General features: G+C 36.8%; 3 protein-coding genes across 4 annotated transcripts; 1 reads left to right on the top strand and 2 right to left on the bottom strand.

The window, feature by feature from the left end:
* Window positions 1-291: 291 nt before the first annotated feature.
* Window positions 292-12,352, bottom strand: rnf40 (ring finger protein 40). Of its 2 annotated transcripts, none has more exons than XM_007259152.4 (20): window positions 12,281-12,352; window positions 11,094-11,233; window positions 10,810-10,977; window positions 9,570-9,888; window positions 9,122-9,319; window positions 8,765-8,886; window positions 8,226-8,372; window positions 7,918-7,992; window positions 7,678-7,797; window positions 6,109-6,288; window positions 5,858-5,993; window positions 5,467-5,588; window positions 4,725-4,990; window positions 3,978-4,095; window positions 3,742-3,891; window positions 3,263-3,475; window positions 2,807-2,932; window positions 2,323-2,463; window positions 2,122-2,223; window positions 292-2,002 (listed from the first exon to the last, which is right to left on the bottom strand). In XM_007259152.4, exons 2-20 carry the CDS (start codon window positions 11,226-11,228, stop codon window positions 1,826-1,828), a joined length of 3,015 nt encoding a protein of 1,004 aa, XP_007259214.3. In that variant the 5' UTR covers window positions 11,229-11,233; window positions 12,281-12,352; the 3' UTR covers window positions 292-1,825. The 2 variants fall into 2 exon arrangements, with proteins under 2 accessions (XP_007259214.3, XP_015463877.3); XM_015608391.3 differs by having other exon boundaries at window positions 12,275-12,337.
* A 426-nt stretch (window positions 12,353-12,778) lies between these two features.
* Window positions 12,779-15,548, top strand: ccdc189 (coiled-coil domain containing 189). Its single transcript, XM_015608398.3, has 9 exons — window positions 12,779-12,952; window positions 13,056-13,090; window positions 13,184-13,249; window positions 13,787-13,950; window positions 14,396-14,466; window positions 14,577-14,693; window positions 14,802-14,874; window positions 14,963-15,070; window positions 15,300-15,548. The coding sequence occupies exons 1-9, from the start codon at window positions 12,935-12,937 to the stop codon at window positions 15,458-15,460; spliced, it is 813 nt and encodes a 270-aa protein (XP_015463884.3). The 5' UTR covers window positions 12,779-12,934; the 3' UTR covers window positions 15,461-15,548.
* Window positions 15,549-15,745: 197 nt separating this feature from the next.
* On the bottom strand, window positions 15,746-20,944 carry phkg2 (phosphorylase kinase, gamma 2 (testis)). The gene is made up of 10 exons (XM_007259154.4): window positions 20,686-20,944; window positions 19,991-20,092; window positions 18,648-18,823; window positions 18,470-18,524; window positions 17,910-17,975; window positions 17,633-17,796; window positions 17,460-17,550; window positions 17,110-17,263; window positions 16,904-17,029; window positions 15,746-16,739 (listed from the first exon to the last, which is right to left on the bottom strand). Exons 2-10 carry the CDS (start codon window positions 20,080-20,082, stop codon window positions 16,494-16,496), a joined length of 1,170 nt encoding a protein of 389 aa, XP_007259216.1. The 5' UTR covers window positions 20,083-20,092; window positions 20,686-20,944; the 3' UTR covers window positions 15,746-16,493.
* Window positions 20,945-22,736: the final 1,792 nt, after the last annotated feature.

The following is a 22,736-nucleotide window of genomic DNA, read 5'->3' as shown; positions in this document are numbered from 1 at the left end:
AAAAATAAATGCAATAATTGCACGTAAAAGTTCACTAGGTCACCCCTAGTAGTGATACAAGGGACACAAGAAACACTTCTTGCAGCCATGTTCCCTTTCATGGAATTTTCAGCAGGATACTGCTCACCCACAGACAGCATGGGTCTCCCCGGAATGTCACTTCTAGATTACAACACTCCATTGGCCTGTTTGGTCTCACCAGATGCATTTTACCATTTTGATTTTTTTTTCTGCAGTTTCAAGATTAATTTCAAGCCAGATGCAAAACAGTTGTTTAAGACACTCAAACTGTTCAAGTTTTTTTGCATTTATTGTACTCAGACACAAACTAGTAAATACACAACATAAAAAATGTACTTTCTATAGATGTGTAAACTGACAGTATTTGGGCATTCCAGGGATAAACCCCACTTTTGAGAGTTACAGGAGTGCATACTCGCATGTGAACTGCATTTAGCTCATATGGCAATGACATCATGAGTTTGTTCTGATGAAAACCCCTGGGGCAAAATCTCATTCTGTCATGGTGCAAAACAATCACTTTAGCAGACTGAGTTGTAGCCCAACCTTTTCCATGTTAACAAAAAGAAAAACAGCCCTCTAAACCCTCTTCAGGTTTAAGCCTCCAAAGAAAGCTTACTTTTTCTGTGAAGGTTTCATCAGACCTAAGGCCACCCTTCTTCATGTTCATATGAAGCAAAAACAATGCTGAGAACCTCATTTTGGCTTCAAAGGAAAAGAATGGTTTCACACAAGCACATTTCACAGTGGAGGTATAGGCTGTTATACATTTCAATGTTTAGGACAAGCCAAAAAGCCACATTAGATCTGATTAACTAGACCCGTGGGTGCATCCTCATCTCTGATCCTGATGTCATGCAACAGCTATGCTGTGAATTCTTTGTGTAAGCACCTGGACACACTAACAAATCTCATACAGAACCTCTTAAATGAGGACAGAAAAACACTCCACCTTAACTGCTGGCTCTCACAGGCTCTCATAATGAAGACACACTGTTCAAATGTGGGCTGCAAATGAAACCATACTATGGTGAGCTATGGTGTTTACACTCCACAGACTTTAGATAGGTACAGTAACTATGTAGACGACATCCATTACAAAGGGCCCAAGAGCAAAACGTGAATTCCTATTTACCTCAAGTTAAAACTCAAACTCTTCGCATGGATTCTGCAATAGCATTTTTACCAGAGTCCTGAGCTTTTCTCATGGATCTGTCTGTCCTTCATGATCATTACGTACGTCAGTAGCCTGAGAGTGGAGCATTACATCAGAAGCTGGATCCCATTAGTGAATGCAGTTACTGTGCTATTCACTCAAATAAAACCCATGACTACCACAAGGAAAACATGTTTGCAATATGTTTTACAGATGCACATTTTCTATTACCTTGTTAGCGTCTGCAACACATTAACTTGTATGGGAAAGGCTGTTTAAGGGACTGTGGTGATGTGCAGCTCTGTTTTTTTTTTTCTTTATAGAAAGTTCCAGTACACATTCAAAAAGCAAACACAACAAATGACAAAACAAAAAACACATTATTAAGTTACACCAAAAAACACTAGAAAATAAAAGTGAAAAAACAATTCATAGACTCAGATACATCAGCTATACACAAGCACTCATTCAATCTGCAAACTCCTGTCCATTTGGTCTCTAGCACCAACTGATCACAGACATACTGGAAACAGCTTTGTGAGCAAAACAATATGCCACAAAAACTGTTCTCTCTCAGCTCTTAAAATCTACTTTCCCCATCTCTTTACTATTATTTCTGCTAACTGTCCCATCTTCACCATCTTCAGCTTATGTGATGTAGATGCGGTGGAAATCATTGGCTCCAAAAGCAGCGTTGCACTTCGGACACTTCCTCTGGCGAGTGTCATAACGAGTCTTCAAGCATTCATAGCAGAAGACATGGAAACATTTCGTAAGTACAGTCTCCTTATCTCGAATATTACAACAGGGGCAGCGCAGTTTAGCCTGTAAAGAAATACAATTAAAAACATGTTTTAGTGTTAATAAATACACGTAAAACACGACTAACTATATGATGGACAATACTAATCAGCCTTCAGAGCAGCTGTGGCTGGTTCCTTTACCTTATACTGATTGATTTCCTCTTGCAAGATCTCATCAGCATCTGTATATACCTCCACCTTCTTCTGCTTCTCCAGCTTTCTGCGGAGTCTAGACAAGTCTTCCTAAAAGACAGGCATTAAATACTGCATCAGCCTCCCTTACTTTAGATTAAAAAAAAAAACACATTTACTTTTAGCATTGGTAAGCATATGTTTAAGGACCTGTGCGCGTTTAAGGTTGCTGCTCTCCCTCTCACGTGCTGTACGGTTCTCTAGCACAGACGTCTGGATTTCCTTCAGCTTGGCCTGGGTGTGTTCCAGCTGCACCTTCAGGTCCTCAGCCAACTGTGCCGCTTCCACTGCCTAAGTTCAAGATAAGGATGAATGCAGTTAATAATATTTCTTAGAGGTGTCTAGATCTTTACCAGGTATAGTTCTGTTGTATGTCATTTTCTAATAAAAGCGTTCCTCATTCACCAATATTTCTTTGTTCAAGGAGAAAACTTCTAACAAAACAGCCACAATGTATAAGTTTAAGTCCAAAATAAAAATGCATTGAGCAATGTCAGCACCTTTGAGGAAAGCACCTTTGAGTTTTTAAGAACAAAAATATATATAAGAACATATAGTGAATAAGTTGTAATCTTATTAAATAAAACATTTAAAAGAATAAAAATTGAGGTTCAGTGTACAGTCTTCCATTTACCTTGCGCTTGTTTAGTTCTAAAGCTTGTGTGCGCAGCGCCAATTCTTTCTCCAAAGCAGCTAGTGAACTCTGCAAGATGCCTTCTTTCTCCTCCAGTTTCTGCACTACCAGCAGCTGAGCATCAACCTTGGAGGAAAGATTACCATTGGCTTAAATTAGTAGTAGAGAATTATATTAATCAATACAAATAAATAATCGCTGTCACAATAAAACCTTATCTCTTAATATTTTACATTGTTTTTTTTAAAAACATAGTTCTAGAAGTACAAAACTGGTTAAAATCACTTGGAAATAAACATTATTCCACTGAGTTCCAATGAAAGACAGGATTTTTTTTACTTCTGTAAATTTGACGTTTTGTAGAGACAGTTTTTGAGTGACAGTGATGACATGTTTATCTACTTTCACCGGCTCTCTGCACACTGCAGTATTTATACCTGTGTGCTGTTTACGTACCTGGGTTTTGAAGGTCAGCACCTGGTCAGCCAGTTCCTCTTTCTCCTCTCGTAGCAGCTTGTAGATCTGGTTGGATTTGATTCTCTCGCTCATTAATTTAAAATTGGCATCATCCTTTTCTCGCAGCTGTTGCATTAGCCTGCTATTCTGCTCCTGCATGTCCTCAAAAGCTTGGCCCGTCACATCCATCTCACTTAGCAGGGCTTCCTCCTCCTGAGCACAGAGCACACATTAAAGTTCATTACAGTGGTAACCTTTTTAAGTGTCGTTTTGTGGGTTCACACTTCAATTCTTTACTCTTGGAGTGACAATTGAATAAAAAGGTGTTTTGTAATATGTAACATGCAAAATCAAAAGAACAAACTAGAGATATTGCTGAAAAGCCAACAATGACAGCTTAGTAAACCCACATATCAAACCCACAACCCAGTCTTTAATAACCAAGCATTCTGAGCCTTTACTGTCCTGACCAAGCATACCTGTTTAGTGGCAGTAAGCTTTTTCTGCAAATGTTCAATCGTCTCCTCCGCCACTCGAATCTTCCTCAGAGCATCTTCGTCAGCCAGCTTCTTACTCTCCTTCCTCTCTCTTTCCTCAAGCTCCCGCACTCGCTGCCTCAACTCATCCACCTGAATGAACAAACTGCACAATAAGCATCTGTTTTGTATGCATCTTAATAAAGAAAGAGAAAGTTATATTTGGAGAGAATGCAGACCTCTGCTTTGGACTTCCTCTCAGCTGCCATGAGCTGCACTTTGTCTCGCTGCTCTTTTGGAGCAGACTTGTACATGTCCAGCAGGAGCTTCATCTCTTTCTGAGACTCCTGGGCTTTCCTGATTAGAGAATGTAGCACAGTTAATGAATCAGTATAAATGTAACTGTTTAAAGCAGAACTTACAATGAATAACACTGTATCGCTGATGTCACCAAAATGTTTGAAAAACATGGTATGCTTTACATACACTGACATGCCAAAAGTCATAGGACAGGAGGACGTAACCTGGGTACACCTACACCTGTATAAGTTGTGAGATGTTATCTTGTAGATGAGGTTAAACACTGGTCAGTCTGCTAATGGCAAGGCAATGTTAATTTTTCAGTGATGCCTGATGGTGGGTGCCAGATGGACAGAAATTGTGCTAAAAGGTTTAAATTCCTTAATCCACAGTGTCACAAGTGTACAGACAGGAAATGTGTCATAAAATGTATTATCACCTACAATAGACAGCGCAGTGTGTGAAAAAGACTGTGACCAGCGCTGTTTGGCTAGAATTGTCAGTGCAAAAAACAAGCAACTTTGGCAGGAATTACTATATTTACATTCAATGCAGGAGGCCCTGCTCAATGCAAGTCAGTGCAGAGTTTCAGAGCGTCCATGGGGCATGGGGCAAAGGTCACCAGATATGGTACTAGTCCCTGTCATTGTAGAAGTTAGAAAGAAAAAAAAAAGGAGAAGACCTACTTGAGTTCTGCCCTGAGCATCTTGAGTGTATCTGAGTCTTTCCTCTTCAGCTCTTCACTGCGCTGCCTTTCCCGTTCTCTTTCTCTCTCCCTCTCTCTCTCCGCCTCTCGTTCACGCTCCCGGGCTCGTTGTCTCTCCAGCTCTCGTCTCCTTTCTTCCTCTTCTTCCTGGTCATCATCCTCCTCTTTCTTTACATCCAGCCCACCATCACTTACAGTCTCTTCCAACATCAGTACACTGCCGGATTCTCCACTCTGGCACTTCAACTGAAAAAACATAAAATTATGTTACAAAACATAAATTAGGATAAAAAGCAAAAAGACAGAAAAACTCAACAAAACTTTAAACAAAACTTTAATATAAAGATTGTGGTATAAATCATAAAGCTATATAATGTATAGCTTATATAGAATGGTGGTTTATCAGAAGTAATTTAGTTTGAACTGGACAGGGGCTTACGACTGCATGTTTAAGTCAAAAAAAGAAGTAATTACTACTACATTAAAGTAATATATTACTTTAGGATATAGTACAATTGTAGCTTCCACTCTGCATTTACCCCTAAGTCACCACTTTCACAATCTTGTAAAACCTGGCCGATCTACTTGTGTCTACGTCACTGTAACAAAATTTGCAATTTCATCATAAAAGGATGAAAACGATACTTTCATTTTCCACAGAAAACCCGCCCCTTCTACATGTAAAGTTCACAGACACTGAGAGGTGAAAAGGAGACCTCAACCTTATTGATTTCCATCTGGGTCTCACGCAACTTCCTCTTGTATCTCTGCACATCCCCTTTGAGCTGGTGGTTGTGGTTCTGAAGACTGCTGATTAAATGTCTCATTTCTCTGTTTATCGGGCCTGTAAAAAGATAGAAGTAGAGAAGAAAAGATGGTGGTGTTGATAAGCAGGTAGTTGTTTCAGTATCTGATGCTTGGTAAGCACTGAACTAGAGCCAAAATAATGAACAATAAGAAAAGTGATGACAGGATACACCACCCCCACAGACTTCCTCTCTTTTACCATGATTACAGTAAAGCAAGTCTGCCCCAGGGGAATTTGCTTGAATGAAATTAAAACTTAAAAGCCATCTGCAAGTCAATAACAGTACCTGTATAAACTGCCTATACCTGCTTGTTCATTGGCTGCAAGATTCTGTTCAAACTCGATTCGGAGCATCTCATATTCCTTGCGCACTTGAGCTAGAGTGTCCTCTAACTGAATGACCTCTGTTCTTAGCTTCTTTTGAAGAGACAGCTCATCACTCTACAAAGAAAAAGATTAGAGGTTAAAAAAAAGCTATCCACGCTCTGGCTAGCACCAATATTATTTTTAGAAAAGCATTAAATATGCAGAAACATAGTGTGCTCTTGATGTTAACCTCCATGTGCTCTATTTGTCGTAAATGAGCATTCTTCGCAGTAAGCAGCAAAGCCCTAGCCTCGTCCAGCTGGGTCTTCACTCCCAGAGACTCGTTGTACAGTAGAGAGAACTGAGACTGGAGGCACCTGTACTCTGGAGTCTCCTTCACTACCTCCTCTGGAATGTTCCGTAGGTCAATCTTACAAACAAAAAACACAAAAGGCAGCAATTTAGAGTTGCAGAATCCTGTCTCATATGCAATCACAATATTTGAATACTGATATGACTTAATTCAGCAAAACACTGGTAAAGGGAGGTGCCTACCTGATGACCCCTGTAAAGAGTTTTCAATGTAGTTGGTATTTAAAAAGTGAGTAAAGGGAATTGGGCTGGGCCCAGTGTTTAATCCTAACTGCTGTAGAATTTTATCATCTTCCTGAATGATGTCACATCAAACAGCTAAACATTCAGATTGCAGAAATGATGGTGATAAGATCATAAACAGCCACAGTAACACAGAAGGGTGAAAGACGGTGACGATGGCGGAAGTGGGCTTAAATCAGTTGCTGACTGAATCATCAACAACCACAGCAACAGACTAGAGAGAGAACGGAAGTAGGTTTAATTCAGCGAATTATGGAGATGCCTACCTGATAGATCTTGCAAAGAAGTGGGTGATTAAATCTTTAATTTGCCGTCCCAAATGGTAATCCTAATTATTTGGTTTTACTTGGCATATAGAAAAGTAACTAAATTTAAAGAAATAAATCTCAGTTGCATAGTTCGGTCCTTTAGACCAATTCCACAAAGTTTTTAAATAACCTAAACCAGGTTCATTAGTAGGAATACAGGAAGCTCCAGACTCATGACTACAGTTTTTCCTCTGCCATTGTCTGCAGAAGTGGAGTTCAGATTCTACACTTGGAAAAGCAAAAGACATCATTCTGAACCAAAATAACAGGGTTGTGTACTGAGTTGTTACATCAAGTCAAAGAATTATTCACGCCAACCAAAGTCCCAAAACACTCTTCTCACCAAATGGTGTAAAAATAATGTGCACAATATTAATACTAATATATTATTATCATTATTAGGCTTGTCACAATAATTACCTTGATTATTCACTTATCTTACAATAAACGAACATGGCACTGTTCATTTTTGCCACCACGGCATTGCCATTTACGTTTAATTGCATGTATTTTAGGGGAGACGTTACTTTTAGTCAGTCATGCAGCTCTGTTTCCTCATGTTTGCTCTTAAAGTAAGAGAGTAAGTCTCTCTCTCATTTTTGTTTACATGGCCACTCAGGTTATTTTTGTGTTATGCTGATATCTGCTAAAATGGCCAGTACTTTGCTGTATCGCTGTTTTGGCTCATCTTTCTGAGACAATTGTCGTAAATGAGCTGCTTTTCTTAAAAGCATTGTTTTTCTTTAATTTGTGTAGAATATTAATTCCTACATTTTCCTAACAAACAGTGGCATACAATTATTTTTAAATTACAATGAAATTGTTTATTGTAATAATTCCTGGGACAATATATTGTTCACTAAAAAACAAAAGGGTTAAATTTGATATCATAGTACCTTTAGTTTCTCATTTTCCCGCACCGCCTCCTGTAACTCCTGCTGCAATTTCTCCAACTCTGCCATCCGGCTATTGGCCAACTCCTGATTCTGCTCCAATTCAGCATTCAGCAACTCAAACTGACAAGAAAATTGCAAGATAAACCTCATTGCAAGATAAACCTTAATTTAAAGCCAAAAATTAACAATAAAATACATCTGTATTTATAACAGAAATAACTTTTAAAGCTGAAATATTACCTTTTGTATGTTTAAAGTAATCTGACCACCTGGGAGGCCACCAGAGCTGCCAGACGCATAGTAGCCTGAATTCAGCTGAGGAACAAAAAGCAGTAGTAAATAAATAAAAGAACAAATAATGAAAAAAATGAAAACACTATGTTTTAAATACATTTATTCATTATATAACTTTTACGACTGATAACACACTAAACTCCCTAAAAACAAACAGTTTAACAAATGTTTTCTTTACTTTCATTTTTATTTAAATTGTTTGTAAATGTGATTATGCATTATTTTATTTCATGCACATAATTTCAACAGCTAACCTGCTCAAGTGCTTCTGCTAGGTGCTTATTGAGCTTTTGCTCCCTTTTACGAAGTTTTTCGATGTCCCACTGGAGGTCCTCCACAGCAGTCTCCATCTCAGAAACTTTTGTTTCAGAGCTCGTCACTTTGTCCACCAGTTCGTTATACTGCAGGAAGAACATAAGAACAGGAAATTCTTAAATAAAAGGTACTTAATATTGAAACAAGCAGTGCTGAATTCATGGGTGACAATAATGCCTTTACTGAGGTACTGAAAGAGCTACAGGTATTTAGAAAATGTATTAATACCCAGCAGAAAGTGGAGTGGGGAGATTTACAGATTATTCAAATTCAGTAAGGGATTATAATAAGAAAGCAAACATCAAAACAGAACTCACCCTGTTTAAAGAAAAAATCAACTCTATGTCTTAAACATGCATATAAGTTCCAGGTGAAATCATAACCAAGAAATGTGCATCTTTCAGTAAGGAAAAAAGCCCCTTCAGTTATTAACAAAACATGCAAGCAATAAAGAACCTAGCACAAGACAACTGAATACCTCCATTGACATTTTGTGGTGTCTCCCTTGCAGCGAGAAAGCCAAATCGTGTAGTCTATTATTCTCTTCCAGCAGTGTGCGATTTGTAGCAATAATCTCTCGTTGACCATCGTCCTCACACACTTAAATAGACAGAAAAATAATGTCACAAAATAAATAAATAAAAACAATTCTATACGTTTCTATTCTATAATAAATAAACCATTAGAATACCACAATACATCCTTTAAAAATGTAGTCAAATGGGATTACTCATTATATAACTTTAGTCTTGAATCATCACATCAATTTACCATAATTAGTCCCCAAAATATTAATATTAAAAGCTTTAAAATATTATTGATTAATATCAATTACCTGCTGACTGTACACGAGTACACAGTTCTTCAATGGAACTGTGCAGACAGTCAAAGATGCAGACCATGCAGGCTACTGCACCCTTGCTGAACTGCATCCTGTCTTGAAGTTGCAAACTGAGCTCCTCCTCACTACTGTTATCCAGGGTGGAGAGGAAGGCCTTTGCACTCTCACTCAGTGGAGGAGGCAGAGGAGGGGCTGAAATAAAACAGATAAAGTGGAATGTATACAATGAAAAATGCCCTTGCATCTGCTTTTAAGTACAGAACACAAAAATGTCTAAAGCCTTAAGAAAACTTAAGGTGTTTAGAAATACATACGATTGGTACAGTTACTCCTTGATGCACAGCAGTCACGGCAACGTTTGCATGTTAGTTTGAAATTCCACATACTGATATAACGTGCATTATATTTAAAAATAAATAAATAAAAAAAAATGTGTGGTTACCTGGTATTCCATCCTGTACTGGACCTTCAGGAGGCTTCACATCCACATCAGGCTGATTCTTCACTTGTTCCGGTTGCGACTCCGGCTGTGGTACCTGTTCGGGCTGCTGCTGCTGTTCCTCCTCCTCTGCTGGAGCTGGAGGCTGAGGAAGTCCATCCTCTCCTTCCACCAGAGGGGCAGAAAATTCAGGGGCAGGTGAGGTGGCTGTTGCAGGAACAGTGGCAGGTGCAGAGGCTGGAGGACTAGCAGGAGTCTTCGCAGTCAGTGGAGTAACCTTAGGCTCAACACGTTGCAGTAATTCTTGAACATTTTCATCCAGCTGCATGAAGAAAGAGACAAATTGAACGAATTAAGGTTTTCCTCTGCTCTTCATAAATACATGTATGCATAGTACATAAAAAAATTAAAGTTTGTAATTTGCAATAATATGATGAAACATTTTCCTCAGATAATTATATTGTTAATTATAATTATACTATAATCATATTGTCACATCCTATATGAAATTACAGCCCAGAGGTATATCCAAGATTTAAAAAATATATATTTTACACATTATCCAATAATTATAGACATGGTCTTACAATTATTCATTTAATAAAAGCACATTAAAGTACTTATAATACTATAATATCGTACCATTCACACTATTTTTCGACCCTGCACTCAGTGTTTCTACAGTAGGAAATACACTGAGCTAATATTACATTATTGACATACACAAAACAGATTTAAACACATATATGTGCACAAAAATTATATTAAAAGCTCTTCTTTTTTTAATTTCTATTTTTTTTTGCAGCAAATCTTTTAAATGTGCAGATATTGGTGCACTTTGTCTACATCTAAAAGTATCACTTTAAATATTGTGTATCATGCTCACAATAGATGAGCCAACTATTTATGCTCCTTACAGTAAGATAACAGTACCTCATTGAATGTTACACAACAGAAGAATGTAAACACAACAGAAGAGGTGTGGAAAACAACTATATAATCTAATGTAATCTAAAAGTATATTAATTCTATATTTCCGGTAACATTTAGCTGCTTACACAAATTAATTCTATGTTCCCGAAACTGTTTTTTGACACCCATCCACATACATTACAAAGAGAGTAGTAAGCAATGTAATACAGGGCTAATGATAAATCCTGCACCTAAAGCATGGGGTCACACTTATAGCTCCCCCCACTACTATACTCTACTGTCCCACTTACTCACTAGGTGTGCGTATTACCTGAGTCCAGTAGCGGTTAACAATCAGAAGTGTAGTATCATCAGTTGCTTGTCTTTTTTCCAGCTTCTCAATCTTCTCTCTCAGCTCATCTTCAATAGCTTGTCTTTGCTCAAGGCGTTCAAACAACTTCTTGTTCTTAAACTGAATGACCTTCATGTCCATTTCCTCCTGCAAAGCACAGAGTGATACAAAAGAGTAAACATGGGTTTTGCTTCAGTTCGGAGCCTGACATTTACAGTATCACTGTAAAGACACCCAAAAAGTTTTGTCTAACAGGAACTCACAGTTGAGGAAACCCCTCCAATACGAATCGGCTCTATGAGGGTTGTTGTAGTTTTCTCTTCTTTCTTCATCTTCTTTTCTGGGGGGCCAGGAGGACTGTCCCCTCCTGAGGCACGCTTGCCCCCCGTGCCAGACATGGTTCCTTTATTATAGAGAGAATATAGATTGAAACAAAACACAAAAACATAGCTATCAAAGTAACTGAAAGTAAATGCAGTAGCTAATGTAAGCAAGGTACCTAAACTTTTGAACCAATGCCTTCGTGGCCATTTTTAATGACCATACGATCTTTGATCATCAGTACAGACATTGCAAAAACTGGTTATAGTGACCTATATATCTCACCTAAAAAATAGCTGAATTACATTTCTGCATGTTTTGCACCACTCTGTGTTATATGTGTCTGAATGGAGCCTGGCAGCATTAAATCAGCATTTTATTTTTTTAAATCAGCACCTTAAATCAATTTAAAACCAAAACAGTGAATAAACGGAAAATATTTTTTCATGACTTTTTCCAAAACTTATACAGAAAACTTATACAGGTCTGGAAATTGGTGTAAGTTCTATTTGCAGTTGTGTGTAATGATGTTTACAGTGTATACATACATAGACTTGGCTAATATTATCTCAAGAGATTAGCTAGCTAGATTAGTTTAAATATCTGAAAGTTTTGTTGACAATGTAGCTTAAATCACTAAACTAGATTAGCTAAATCGACCATAAACAAATGTACCCCGAACTGAATCGTTCTTTTTTACTTTGCTAATGCTGTATTAACTGCTACAGAGGGCCGACCCTCGGGACAGCGGCCCATATATCGCAACACGCTGCACAGGTTTAATCTACGCTCATATATACAGCGATAAAACTACAACTATTATCTCTAATCAACATATTATTTAAAACTGTAGATTCATTAGTTACTGCCGGTGTTTACAGCTAATACGATTTAGCTAAGCTAGTTAGCATTAGCTAGCGCTAGCTCCGACAGGTAACGTTAGCTAACTAGCTAAAGAGCCAACTACGTAAAATATGAGTAAATACAGGGGATTTTCACTGAACCTAAAGCCACAGTTTGTAGAATAATAATGTAACCTCAGATTGCGCCTTCCGAACAAACCCACACTTCACAGTTTCTTAATTAATATGAAGGAATATGGTACATTTATCTGAACACATACACAAACCTTCGCTAACCGTACTGGATAGGAACGGCAGTAGCAGTGCGAAACGGATACGGAGGAATATTAGAGAGGCGAGCTTCTGGCTTCACAATAAAAGTCACTACAAACGTGGGGAAAAATTAGCTATACTTATCTGGCAAAAAAGTAAGAGACCACTTCAGATTCTGAATCCGTTTCTCTGATTTTGCTATTTATAGGTATATGTTTGAGTAAAATGAACATTGTTATTTTATACTATACTACAGACAACATTTCTCCCAAATTCCAAATAAAAATAGTCATTTAGAGCATTTATTTGCAGTTATTCAAAAGCAGTGTGTAAGACTGGTGGTGGAGAACATGCCAAGATGCATTATAACTGTGATTAAAAACCAGGGTTATTTCACCAAATATTGATTTCTTATATATATATATATATATTGCTTTCGTTCTAAAGCACAAACTTTTAAGTACTTTTAATTTTACAAAATTTATCCGCCCTGCTCTGTCGTGGAAGAGACCCGGGTGTTGTTGCTAGGATACAGTACAACACAAAGCAATTTACTGACAGTCCTCCGTTACATTTTTGTTTAGAGGGAACGAACACACTGTAGTAAACAGCTGGATTTAAATTTACTGTGTTTATAATATGTCTATCCTTCAACTACAAGGATCAACATGAAGAAGGAAACACTGGTATGATATAAGAGAGATTCTGGAAAGATATGTAGAGCAATTATAACATTAAATTGAAATTAGAGATGAGTTTTTGAGTGTTGTTTTTGTGACTTGTTTTCAGGAGCCATGCATTCCAAAAGCCAGAGTCCTGTTATGGTATGTTATAGTTATAGACCATTACTTTTTAATTAAAAATGACTTACTGTAAATAGCAGCTGTTAAACACTGTTGTTAATGCTGAATCTGCAGGGCAGACCTGAGTTACAGTGACATGGAGGAAATGGACAAGGCAGATTCAATAACAGACACAGAAAGGTTTGCCTACATTTTTATTTTTTTTCCCCAAAAGAGCCTGATGTGACACGTGTGTCACAGACCCTTTAAAAGCTCTGTCCTTCAGTTTAACTCATAAAGCCAATAAAAATATACTAAACATCCTGAAAGCGTCACAGGACAGTTAATTCTGTGTTAATTCATTTTGATCTTATTTACAGAATGTAGGTGTTCTGAATTAGTGCTGGAGATATAGCTCCTTTTTTAAACAATTAAAATTAAACAATTCGATTTTACATTTTTATATTGATATGATTTCTGGAACAAAATGTTTAAACAGAAGAAATTATTGTTGTGTTATTTATGTCACATCAGGATTTTAGTCTCAAAATATTTCATGGGTCATGTGCCCACAATAAGAAAAAACATGAAAGAGCTGCTTACTGGAAGTATCTGATAATTTTTTTTTTTTTGGCATCATTATACAGAAAGGGACCTGGGTCTCTTATGGGTTATTTTTAGTAATTAATAAATAATACATTAATTACATAACATTTTTTTATGTCACATTGTTTTCAGAATTCTGTGTCGTGCATTAAAACTCGATCTGCCCGAGCCACGACTGGGAATTCTGCTGGAGATGTTCACAAATTTAGTGAGGTTTTGCAGGGAGCAACATTTTAACCGGGAGCAAACATCTGTTCTTCTCTCCATTGTGAAGAATGTACATCAGTTGAACACAGGTGACACATTATCTTAAAATTATCTAGATTTTTAGTCTGCGTATGGAGTTGATATTTTATAATCGAGCTGCATGGTCACTACTACATTCAGCTCTCAGTTCTGGTATTCTGTGTTTAAGCCCTTTAATGTGAATGCGCTCACTCTCAACTTCAAAAACAGCATTTTATTTTATGTTTTATTTATTTAGGAGATTTTAACAGGTTTTACTTCAACTTTTACTAATATATGAAGATTTTTTGATCATTTAAAAGTTATCTGTAGTATAAAGTGGTCTTAAAATCACAATAATATCGTTTATTGCAGTAAATTCTGAGACAATAGTGTCTAAACAAAAATATTTATCATGACAGGCCTACTCACTGTCAAGATTTGTGACACTACTTCAACACTGATACGTCCTTTTATAAACTCTCCCGAAACCATATTTTCTTTCTCACATGACAGAAACCCCCCTCAACAACATGGACCAGTGCTTTTCCTACTGCAGTGAACTTCTACTTTGTCATTCTGTCAGAGTGTGTACATAATTATTGTAATAAAAAAGTAAACACATTTAATTGAACATTTTGGGTAAAAAAATCTTCAAAAATCAACTTCAAATACATTGCTTTTTTGTACACTCTAGAGACCTCCTTTCAGTGTCCATCTTTTTGATGCAGAACAACTGACCCAGATTCTTCAATATCTTACCAACACATATATGAGACACTACAAGCTGTACAAGTACATATTTACACCACAGGTATGTTGGGGATCCTAATTTTTACAGTCTAAAAAATGTGCAGAATTTCTGGCATGGTAGAATTTTAATAATCGATGGGACATTTTACTCCCCTCACTGCTGGTGAAGATGTATTTGGACTTATCATTGTCTTACACTGGAATGCCTGAGGAAGCTGCTTCAGAGGAAGAAGCCAGTGATGGTAAACTCAGTATTTCAATACAATAACAATTGTTTTACTTTCAGATTTTTGAAGTCAGCTTTGAGACTGATTTATCTCTGTACCTTAGAGTATGCTACAGGTGCGGAGAATGAAACAGGGAAGGTGGCAGGCAGTACAAGTGAGGAAACGGCATCAGCAGAAATTCTGACCACAGACACTGAAACACTTCACCAAGGTATTTATATAGCAGGAGATTATTGTAAGAAAAAAAAAAATCATAAAGTGGGCAAACAATTTCACACCACTGTACACGTAAAAAGAATAGCAGAATAACATAATATACTGTGTAATGCATTATGTACACTGTGGATTAACCTAAAATAAGAGACAGTATTGGGCAAAAATGTATAATAAGAATATGGTACGAATTTCAAGAAGCAGACGCTTGATTTTTCTATCATTAGGTCCATCCCCAAAAACAGAGCTCCGGACAATCGTGGAAAAAGAAGTAAAGGATGAAGTGATGCGCTTGACAGCTCAGCTAGAAAAACGGCTTCAGGAAAGTACTGATCAGCTAAACACAGCTCTTACTGTGCTGGAGGCTAATATTCGATCTAAGAAGTGACCAATCAACTTCACACCATCTGGGTATTTTATCAAACTGCTGTATTTCAATTTGGAAATTATTTTTCAATAAAATTCTTTCTTCATAAGTTATTTTCATTAAAAAAAGGTAAATACATATAGTTTTACTCATCAGTAGATTATTCTATCAAAATAGTTGTTTGTCGCAGCCCTATTTTACACCTTAAACATACATGCTTTATAAAACTAACTATATGGTTTATCAAACAAGTAAAAAAAAAAAAGAAAAAAAGAAAAGAAAACTAGACAACAGCAAACTCATAAATAATAATATAGTAATATATTTGCTTTTTTAGTCACAATCAGTACAGTACTCAGTCATAAAAACATGGTGTTTGGTTATCATAGATGAAAAGGAATAAGTGGTCAAATATATTAAAATAAATCTTCTGAAAGTGATCAGGAAAGCAACCATACATTGCTTATCAGAAAGATGTAAATGCTGCAGTAAAATAATGTATCTGAGCTAAGATATAAACAAAGTAAAACTAAAACTAGATGTACAATACAGTAGTTACCTGTCATCCACAATCTGGTAATTTACAAATTAGCCAGTAAATAAACCTCTGGTAATGCACGTAACAATCATTAGGACACTTACAGTGTTTAAATTCAACAAGATTATATAACACCCAAGAATAGCCGCTGGTCTGTTGGAATGTAAACAGAGTTACAATAGCCAGCAACCCCAATCTAGTCATCCCCAATCTGCATATTATATTTTTAGATTATACACAAGCAGTACACTTAGTATGCTACAGGTCTGTTCATACATTCAAGAGCAACCTGATCATAATACAGTGAAACAGTAAAAGTGAGGTCAGATTACTTGCATGTAACATTGAATGAATGAATGAAGCACCTCTCATTGTTAATGAAACAGTAATCATGAATAAATAGTACAAATCTGTTTTGTGCGCCTCTGGACGGATGAATGCCTATAGTCCCTGAACTGTGTTATAACTTATAATGCAAAATAGTGAAGTATCGTTAGATACAGGAAAATAATGGATCTAGTTCTCAAGGTCCTCTAAACCAACAAGAAGAATTTTAGTGGTGTTCTGGAAAAGAGCAGCCCGGTTCTGTTGTTCCCCTTTCTTCACCCAGTGTCCATATATGCGAAAAGCACAGCCGTCAATAAGTTTGCGCACAGCTCTCAAAGAGTAAGGGTCTCTAGCTAGGAGCTCCCGCGTCAGGGGCCTGGCCCGGTTGTAGCGGCAGTACATACGAATACAGCCCAAAACAGTCAGGATTAGGACCTGGAGACATTAAATAGAGGGGCATAAATGTATTTAGTATTTGGTTAAAACCTTGGTTAAAACCTCTGTCAGTCTTATCTTAAAATGGACATTTAAAAACACTGATAAGCAATTAAATAGCAGTTTTGCAAAAAAAAAAATTAAGTAGTGAAGCAAAGACTCACCCGGAATGTCTTCCTGGGACTAAACAGTCGTACCTCCTCTTTTTGATACTGGCGAAAGAAAGGATGAGCCAAAGCTTGCTCGGCTGTAAGACGAAGCGGAGGATCTACCACCAAAAGCCTTGAGATCTGAAATCAGAAGCAGTGTGAGGAAAAAATGTATCAATTTCTATTGATATTTCACACTCATTATGAAACACAAATCTTACCAGGTCTTTGACAGTATCAGATCTGTCATCCCACTCTGGAGAGCTGAACTGATAACGGCCCTCCATGATCATTCTTAGCATCAGAAGCTGTTTACGGTGCCAGAAAGGAGGAGATCCAGCAAGTAGCGTAAACAGGATCACACCACATGCCCACCTAGGAGAAATCCAAAGTTAGCAAGAAAAAAACTAGAAACCAATTGCTTACTTAAAAAAAATACATGCAATGCAATACGATAAGTAAAGTATTTTGTAGTAAATTATTTTAATGTCAAATTTATGTTAATAACGTACGACTTCCAGGGAAACAATTTCATCATATTATGTGCAATAAGCAGAGAATTCTGACTTACAGATCAACCTCTTTTCCATATCCCTCATGTGTTTCATCCATTGAACATTTCAGAATCTCTGGCGCAAGATAGCCTGGAGTACCACACAGCTCTAACAGAAAAGACAAAGAGTCTGTATATAGTTTTATTAAAGGAAAGAATAAATATATTTTCCTTTTTTATTCACAACTCACCTCTCAGCTTTTGTCCAGGTCGCAGCTGCACTGAAAAACCAAAGTCTGATAGTTTAATGTGTCCCTGGTCATCCAGCAGAATATTTTCAGGTTTGAGGTCCCGGTGTACAATATTAAGGGAATGAAGATACTGGACAGCTTCAAGAAGAGCACGCATCATATACCTTAAAACACAATGCAGCAGTCAGCTATAGTGTGTTATTTTTTAATAGCATTTTTGGTTTAGTGAATCACAGGAAAATAAATGTCAAATGTTAACATTTGTGTAAATATTTACCTCGTCTCCTTTTCACTGAGAGTGACCTTTTCTGTTAAGTAATCAAACAGCTCTCCTCTTCTCATGCTGTGGCGTGAAATTAAAAAAAGGAATAAAAACTATGTTTAACAGTGATATTACATATTTTTACTTTAATTACTGTATTTTACTATATTTTTACAGTGAGATGACAAAAAAAAACTTAGAACAAAAGGCATGCTAAATGTTACACTAAGTATGTTACACTGACATGCCCAAAGTCATGATAGAGGTATTAAAATTATGTATCTGACGTTTGCAGTGTCCCATAGAAGCTACAGATGACTACACTGGTCTACAGGGTGTGTGGGACCTCCAGCACTGAATGTGGTTTTATGCAGAGTCGTTTGTCTGTTTACACAGAAAAATCTAGCCAGATGCTACCAGTCATGATCATTACCATTCACTTGATCATTACAGTCCACTGTGGGTGGTGACACTGAACAATTTACTTACTGCTATCCTATGACTTTTGGCATGGCAGTGTATTCAGTGTTTTTTAATGGCTAAAGAATGCATGATATCAACTCTTAATTACTTACAGGTCAAAAACCAAAAAGATGAATGTTGCTGACTCATATGAATCAACAAGTGTGACTGAAAAAAAAGAAAAGGGTAAAGCAAAGTGATGATGTTAAGTAATAACTGAAAACACAGTGCAAATACACAACACCATATACATAGATATGACACATACAATGTAAACATGTTCTGACTCACTGATTGACGGGTGCCCTTTCAATACATTAAGGACGTGGATCTCCTTCAGAGTGGAGCTCTTCACTTCTTCCAACTGCTGGACTGTCATTTTTTCTGCAGTAATCTCAATCACCTTCACTGCTAATTCCTCTCCTGTGTGTTTGTTAACACACCTGCGCACCACACTGCTCACACCTCTGTATATGAATAAATTGTTTGCGTAAGAAATAGGCAAATCAAATATAATAGTAAGAAATAATAGTGCTGCACATTCAGTTTGTAATAGTTGTAATGGTTTTCTGAGTTTCTCCACCTCTCTCTAATTACAAGTAATTTGTAAAAATCGTGAGTAAAACAAGCTATCGGTGATCTCCCCCCCCAATTTATTTTTTGAGCTCAGATTCAAAAACTGCACCAAGCCATAACATATGTTCATGTTCATGCGCAGTGTACATGTATATTGTGCTCTAGGACCTACAGAATCCTAAAGGATGTTTTATAGTTAAAAAAAAAAAAAAAGAATTTAAAGTTAAGTCAAGTGTGAAACATCTATGGTGTACTAGAGCCAGTGCTACACTGTAAACAATAAGACTGTGTACTGACAAGTGTATGATTCAATATATTGCAATATACTGCAATACTGTAAGCAAGGTGATGTACTGATTATTCCTTTTTAGGGGTGTTTTCATAACGAGGTTTGTGTTTTGGTAAATTGTATATATTTGGCCCAGTTAGTTTGGTTTCACCCAGCAGTTGAGCAGACAAAACAGCTTTACAATTTGTCATTATCAGCTGAGTGGGCTGCATCTCTATATACTTAATATATCAACTGGTTTGTAAAAATGTTGGTTATAAGTTCGGTAAGTTGCTTTGCATGGTATTTAGACGAACTCTAGCTCTTTGTCAGAATATGAGTGAAATATTATCTTCAGATTCCTTTTATTTCTGTTTTTAAAATAGGGTTAATCTACTGTTACAGTAATTCAATTAATTTCCAGTCTAAACATTTGTGTTTTGCTCTGGTTTGTTTAAAGACTGACTCAACTTCCCGTAATTGGTCTGAAAGTCTGAACTATCTACAAGGTTCAGTAGATCTGGACCGTGGTTTGCGGCCACTTTCACACCTGCTACTTTGGTTGGAACCAAACTGAAAAGTCTGGAAGTCTGGACCAAACAAGAAAAGTGTGAAAGCACCCTCAATGTGATTTTTGGGAACTACTATTGCTATAGTATAGAAAATTCAATCTTTACACATAAACTTATAATAAAAAATATATATTTTTTAATGAATAATATAAAATATGCTTCTATACTTCTATATACATCAATATTCTTCTACTTTCCTGCATAGTAAATGCACCCACCTGCCAATGACCTCCTTGGGCTCATACTTCTGATGGAACTCCTTTGCACCCACCCAATCAGGCAGTTCATCTCCAAGCACATCGCGGGTCATGATTGCAGCGCTTAAAAAAATAATAAGACAAAAAATAATATACTATATAAATAATTTAAAAAAACTAATTAAAGGACTATATATATGTATGTGTACAGGTAAAACTAAATAAAGTAAATAGCTAGTATGATAATTAAAGATTATAGAAATCCTCAGGAAGGAAGCTACACAAGTAGAGTTGAGTAAATGACATGCAACACTAACAATAACTAGCTGGCTCCTCTATTACACGTCTCTGTTTTTAACCCTTTGATTGTATACGGCCTTCCTTATCACCTAATCTGCAATTTTTATCCATGTCATCGACTTCTGAGTGCCTGTGAGCATATAATAGCTTAGCTACGTGCTCTTCATACACACTGGGGGAAGCTGATTGCTCAACAACATCACCATGATGATTAACGTTAGCTAACCTAAGCAACTTCTGAAGACTACAGACAGCTCAGCTCACCTCACCTCACCTCAGCTCAACATACAGGACACAATAATGATGTGATTTATTAACTTATTCTTCTATATAGAAGTAGACACTGTCTGTAGTTAAGGGCAGACAGTATAAGAACTTTATTCTGAAGGGCAGCTGAATGTTATTTAGCTGCTTACCTGAGGCCCCTGATCCGCTTCAGAAACACTTCACTGTCATTTGCCCCGGCAGCAGCTCTATTCAGAAATCAGCAGACTAACTAAACACCGACATTTAGCTGAGCTAACGCTGTGGTTAAAGTATTCATGACCTTAAAGGCACGAACAGGTTTCCCAAGGGGGTTAAATTCGGTACCTAAAGAGTAAACAAACCAACCACACAGCTTTAGCTAGCTAACTTCTGCAGGGATCATTCGCCTGTTGTGCTGAATTCAGACCACCGCTCATTTCTGCCCCCCAGCGAAATGGAGCCAAACAAGTATGAAGAGCCTGCACACTTCATATTTCCCCCCATTACACCAGATTAGTTGGGCTAAAAAAATCTTAAAATTTATATTTTTACTTCTTGCATTTTTTTGTAAGTGCTGTGCAATCAACTGTTTACTTTACATTTAAAAAAAGATTTTTTTTACAAATAGTAAGAACCCCCTTTCAACATTACACTCTAAAAACAGAGGTACGATATGAGTACTTTTTTGTACTCAAAGGTACATTCTTCATAATTGTACCCTCAAATGTACAATATTGGTCTTTACAGGGTCAGATTTGTTCCCTCTGAAGTACAAAGTAATTTTAACAGCAATAAGCACAAATTTGTACCATTTAACCAGACAAAAGGTACATTCAGTATTCTGCATCACTGTACTAATTAGCTATATATATTTTAATTGCACATTTTTTATTTGAAAGCCAGTCAATTTTGCATCATCAAGTTTTTGAGCCATATTTAGTTGATGATAATGTTTATAATCTTTACTGGCACAAAAACCAAGGGTACAAAAAAGGAATTTCACTGAAAGATACTTTTTTGTACCTCAATATAAGGTACAGCCCCAGCGACAAGCTTTGTACTCTTTTAAGTACAAATCAAATCTCTACTTATATTTCTTAGAGTGTACATTCAGCTTTTACATTAAACACAGTGAAAACATAACCTTCTTGGGTTTTAGGTTAGGAAAAGTACAGAATATGAAAATCACTACCACATAAAAATGTATCTTTAAATGTTTCTTATAGAAGCAAATGTCTATCTAGTGGCAGCTTCTAAAAATATCACAAACATGTAAGGAAATGTGTGTTTGATAGAAATACCCTGCCATTGCCAAACAGTTTATTTTGCTGTTGCTATTCACACTTGTTTTGAGCTTCAGGTACCCCCAGGTTTGATTAGCACCTGATTGGTTGCACCTGTAAGCGGGGGCCCTGCTGTAGGAGTCTGCTCCTAGAATCAGCGTGCCACATTTACTGATATGTTTGGAAAAGGCGATAGCTTGTTCTAACAGTCTTCACTGTATGAGCATGCTTAAAGTCTTAAATTCAGACATGTATACAATAAAAGCACAAGTGCTCTGCCAAAAAAAGTGAACATAAGAATTGCAAGTAGTTTATTCAAAAATGTACTACTATTAAAGTATTGAAAGTGAAACAGTACAATAAATGTGTTATGCAGTCAAAAGTTTGAATATAATATTGCAGGCAGACTTGATAGCTTCCATGGCTGCAGAACCGCTGTTGTGTTTTTTTTTAACCCTGACAACCTCGGGGTGGAATTAATGTTGGAGGAATGAGCAGCAGGTGAGCAACACCCACATAGATTTCTGCAACATACCACACAGTTCTAGTAAGAAAATACTGTCTGAAGCTCTGCTGACAAGCATTCCACTAGGTCAGCGCTTCTCAACTGTGCGTCAGGACCCAAAGGTTGGTTGCAGATAGTTTGGAAAAATAAATACATTTGAAAAATAAAATAAAAATAATAATGCTCATTTGATCTGATTGTCTTTAATATTGGCAAAACGAGACAGAGAGAGTTTCTTACTAATGTACTCTGAATGCAGAGAAGTAAAATAAATAATTTTGTGGCCTTTTTTTAATAGTAATTTTAGTGTAGTAACTTTTATACATGTAGTCGTCATGTTTTTTCTCAGTTTCTTAAAATAATTATAAATGCTCCAATATTTAACTTGGAATTTAGGATAAATTACGTCCGTAGTTTATAGAATAAAACAACG

The sequence above is a fragment of the Astyanax mexicanus genome, chromosome 15 (assembly GCF_023375975.1).
Source record: "Astyanax mexicanus isolate ESR-SI-001 chromosome 15, AstMex3_surface, whole genome shotgun sequence".
Lineage (NCBI taxonomy): Eukaryota > Metazoa > Chordata > Actinopteri > Characiformes > Acestrorhamphidae > Astyanax > Astyanax mexicanus.
This window is presented reverse-complemented; position numbering and strand designations above follow the sequence as displayed.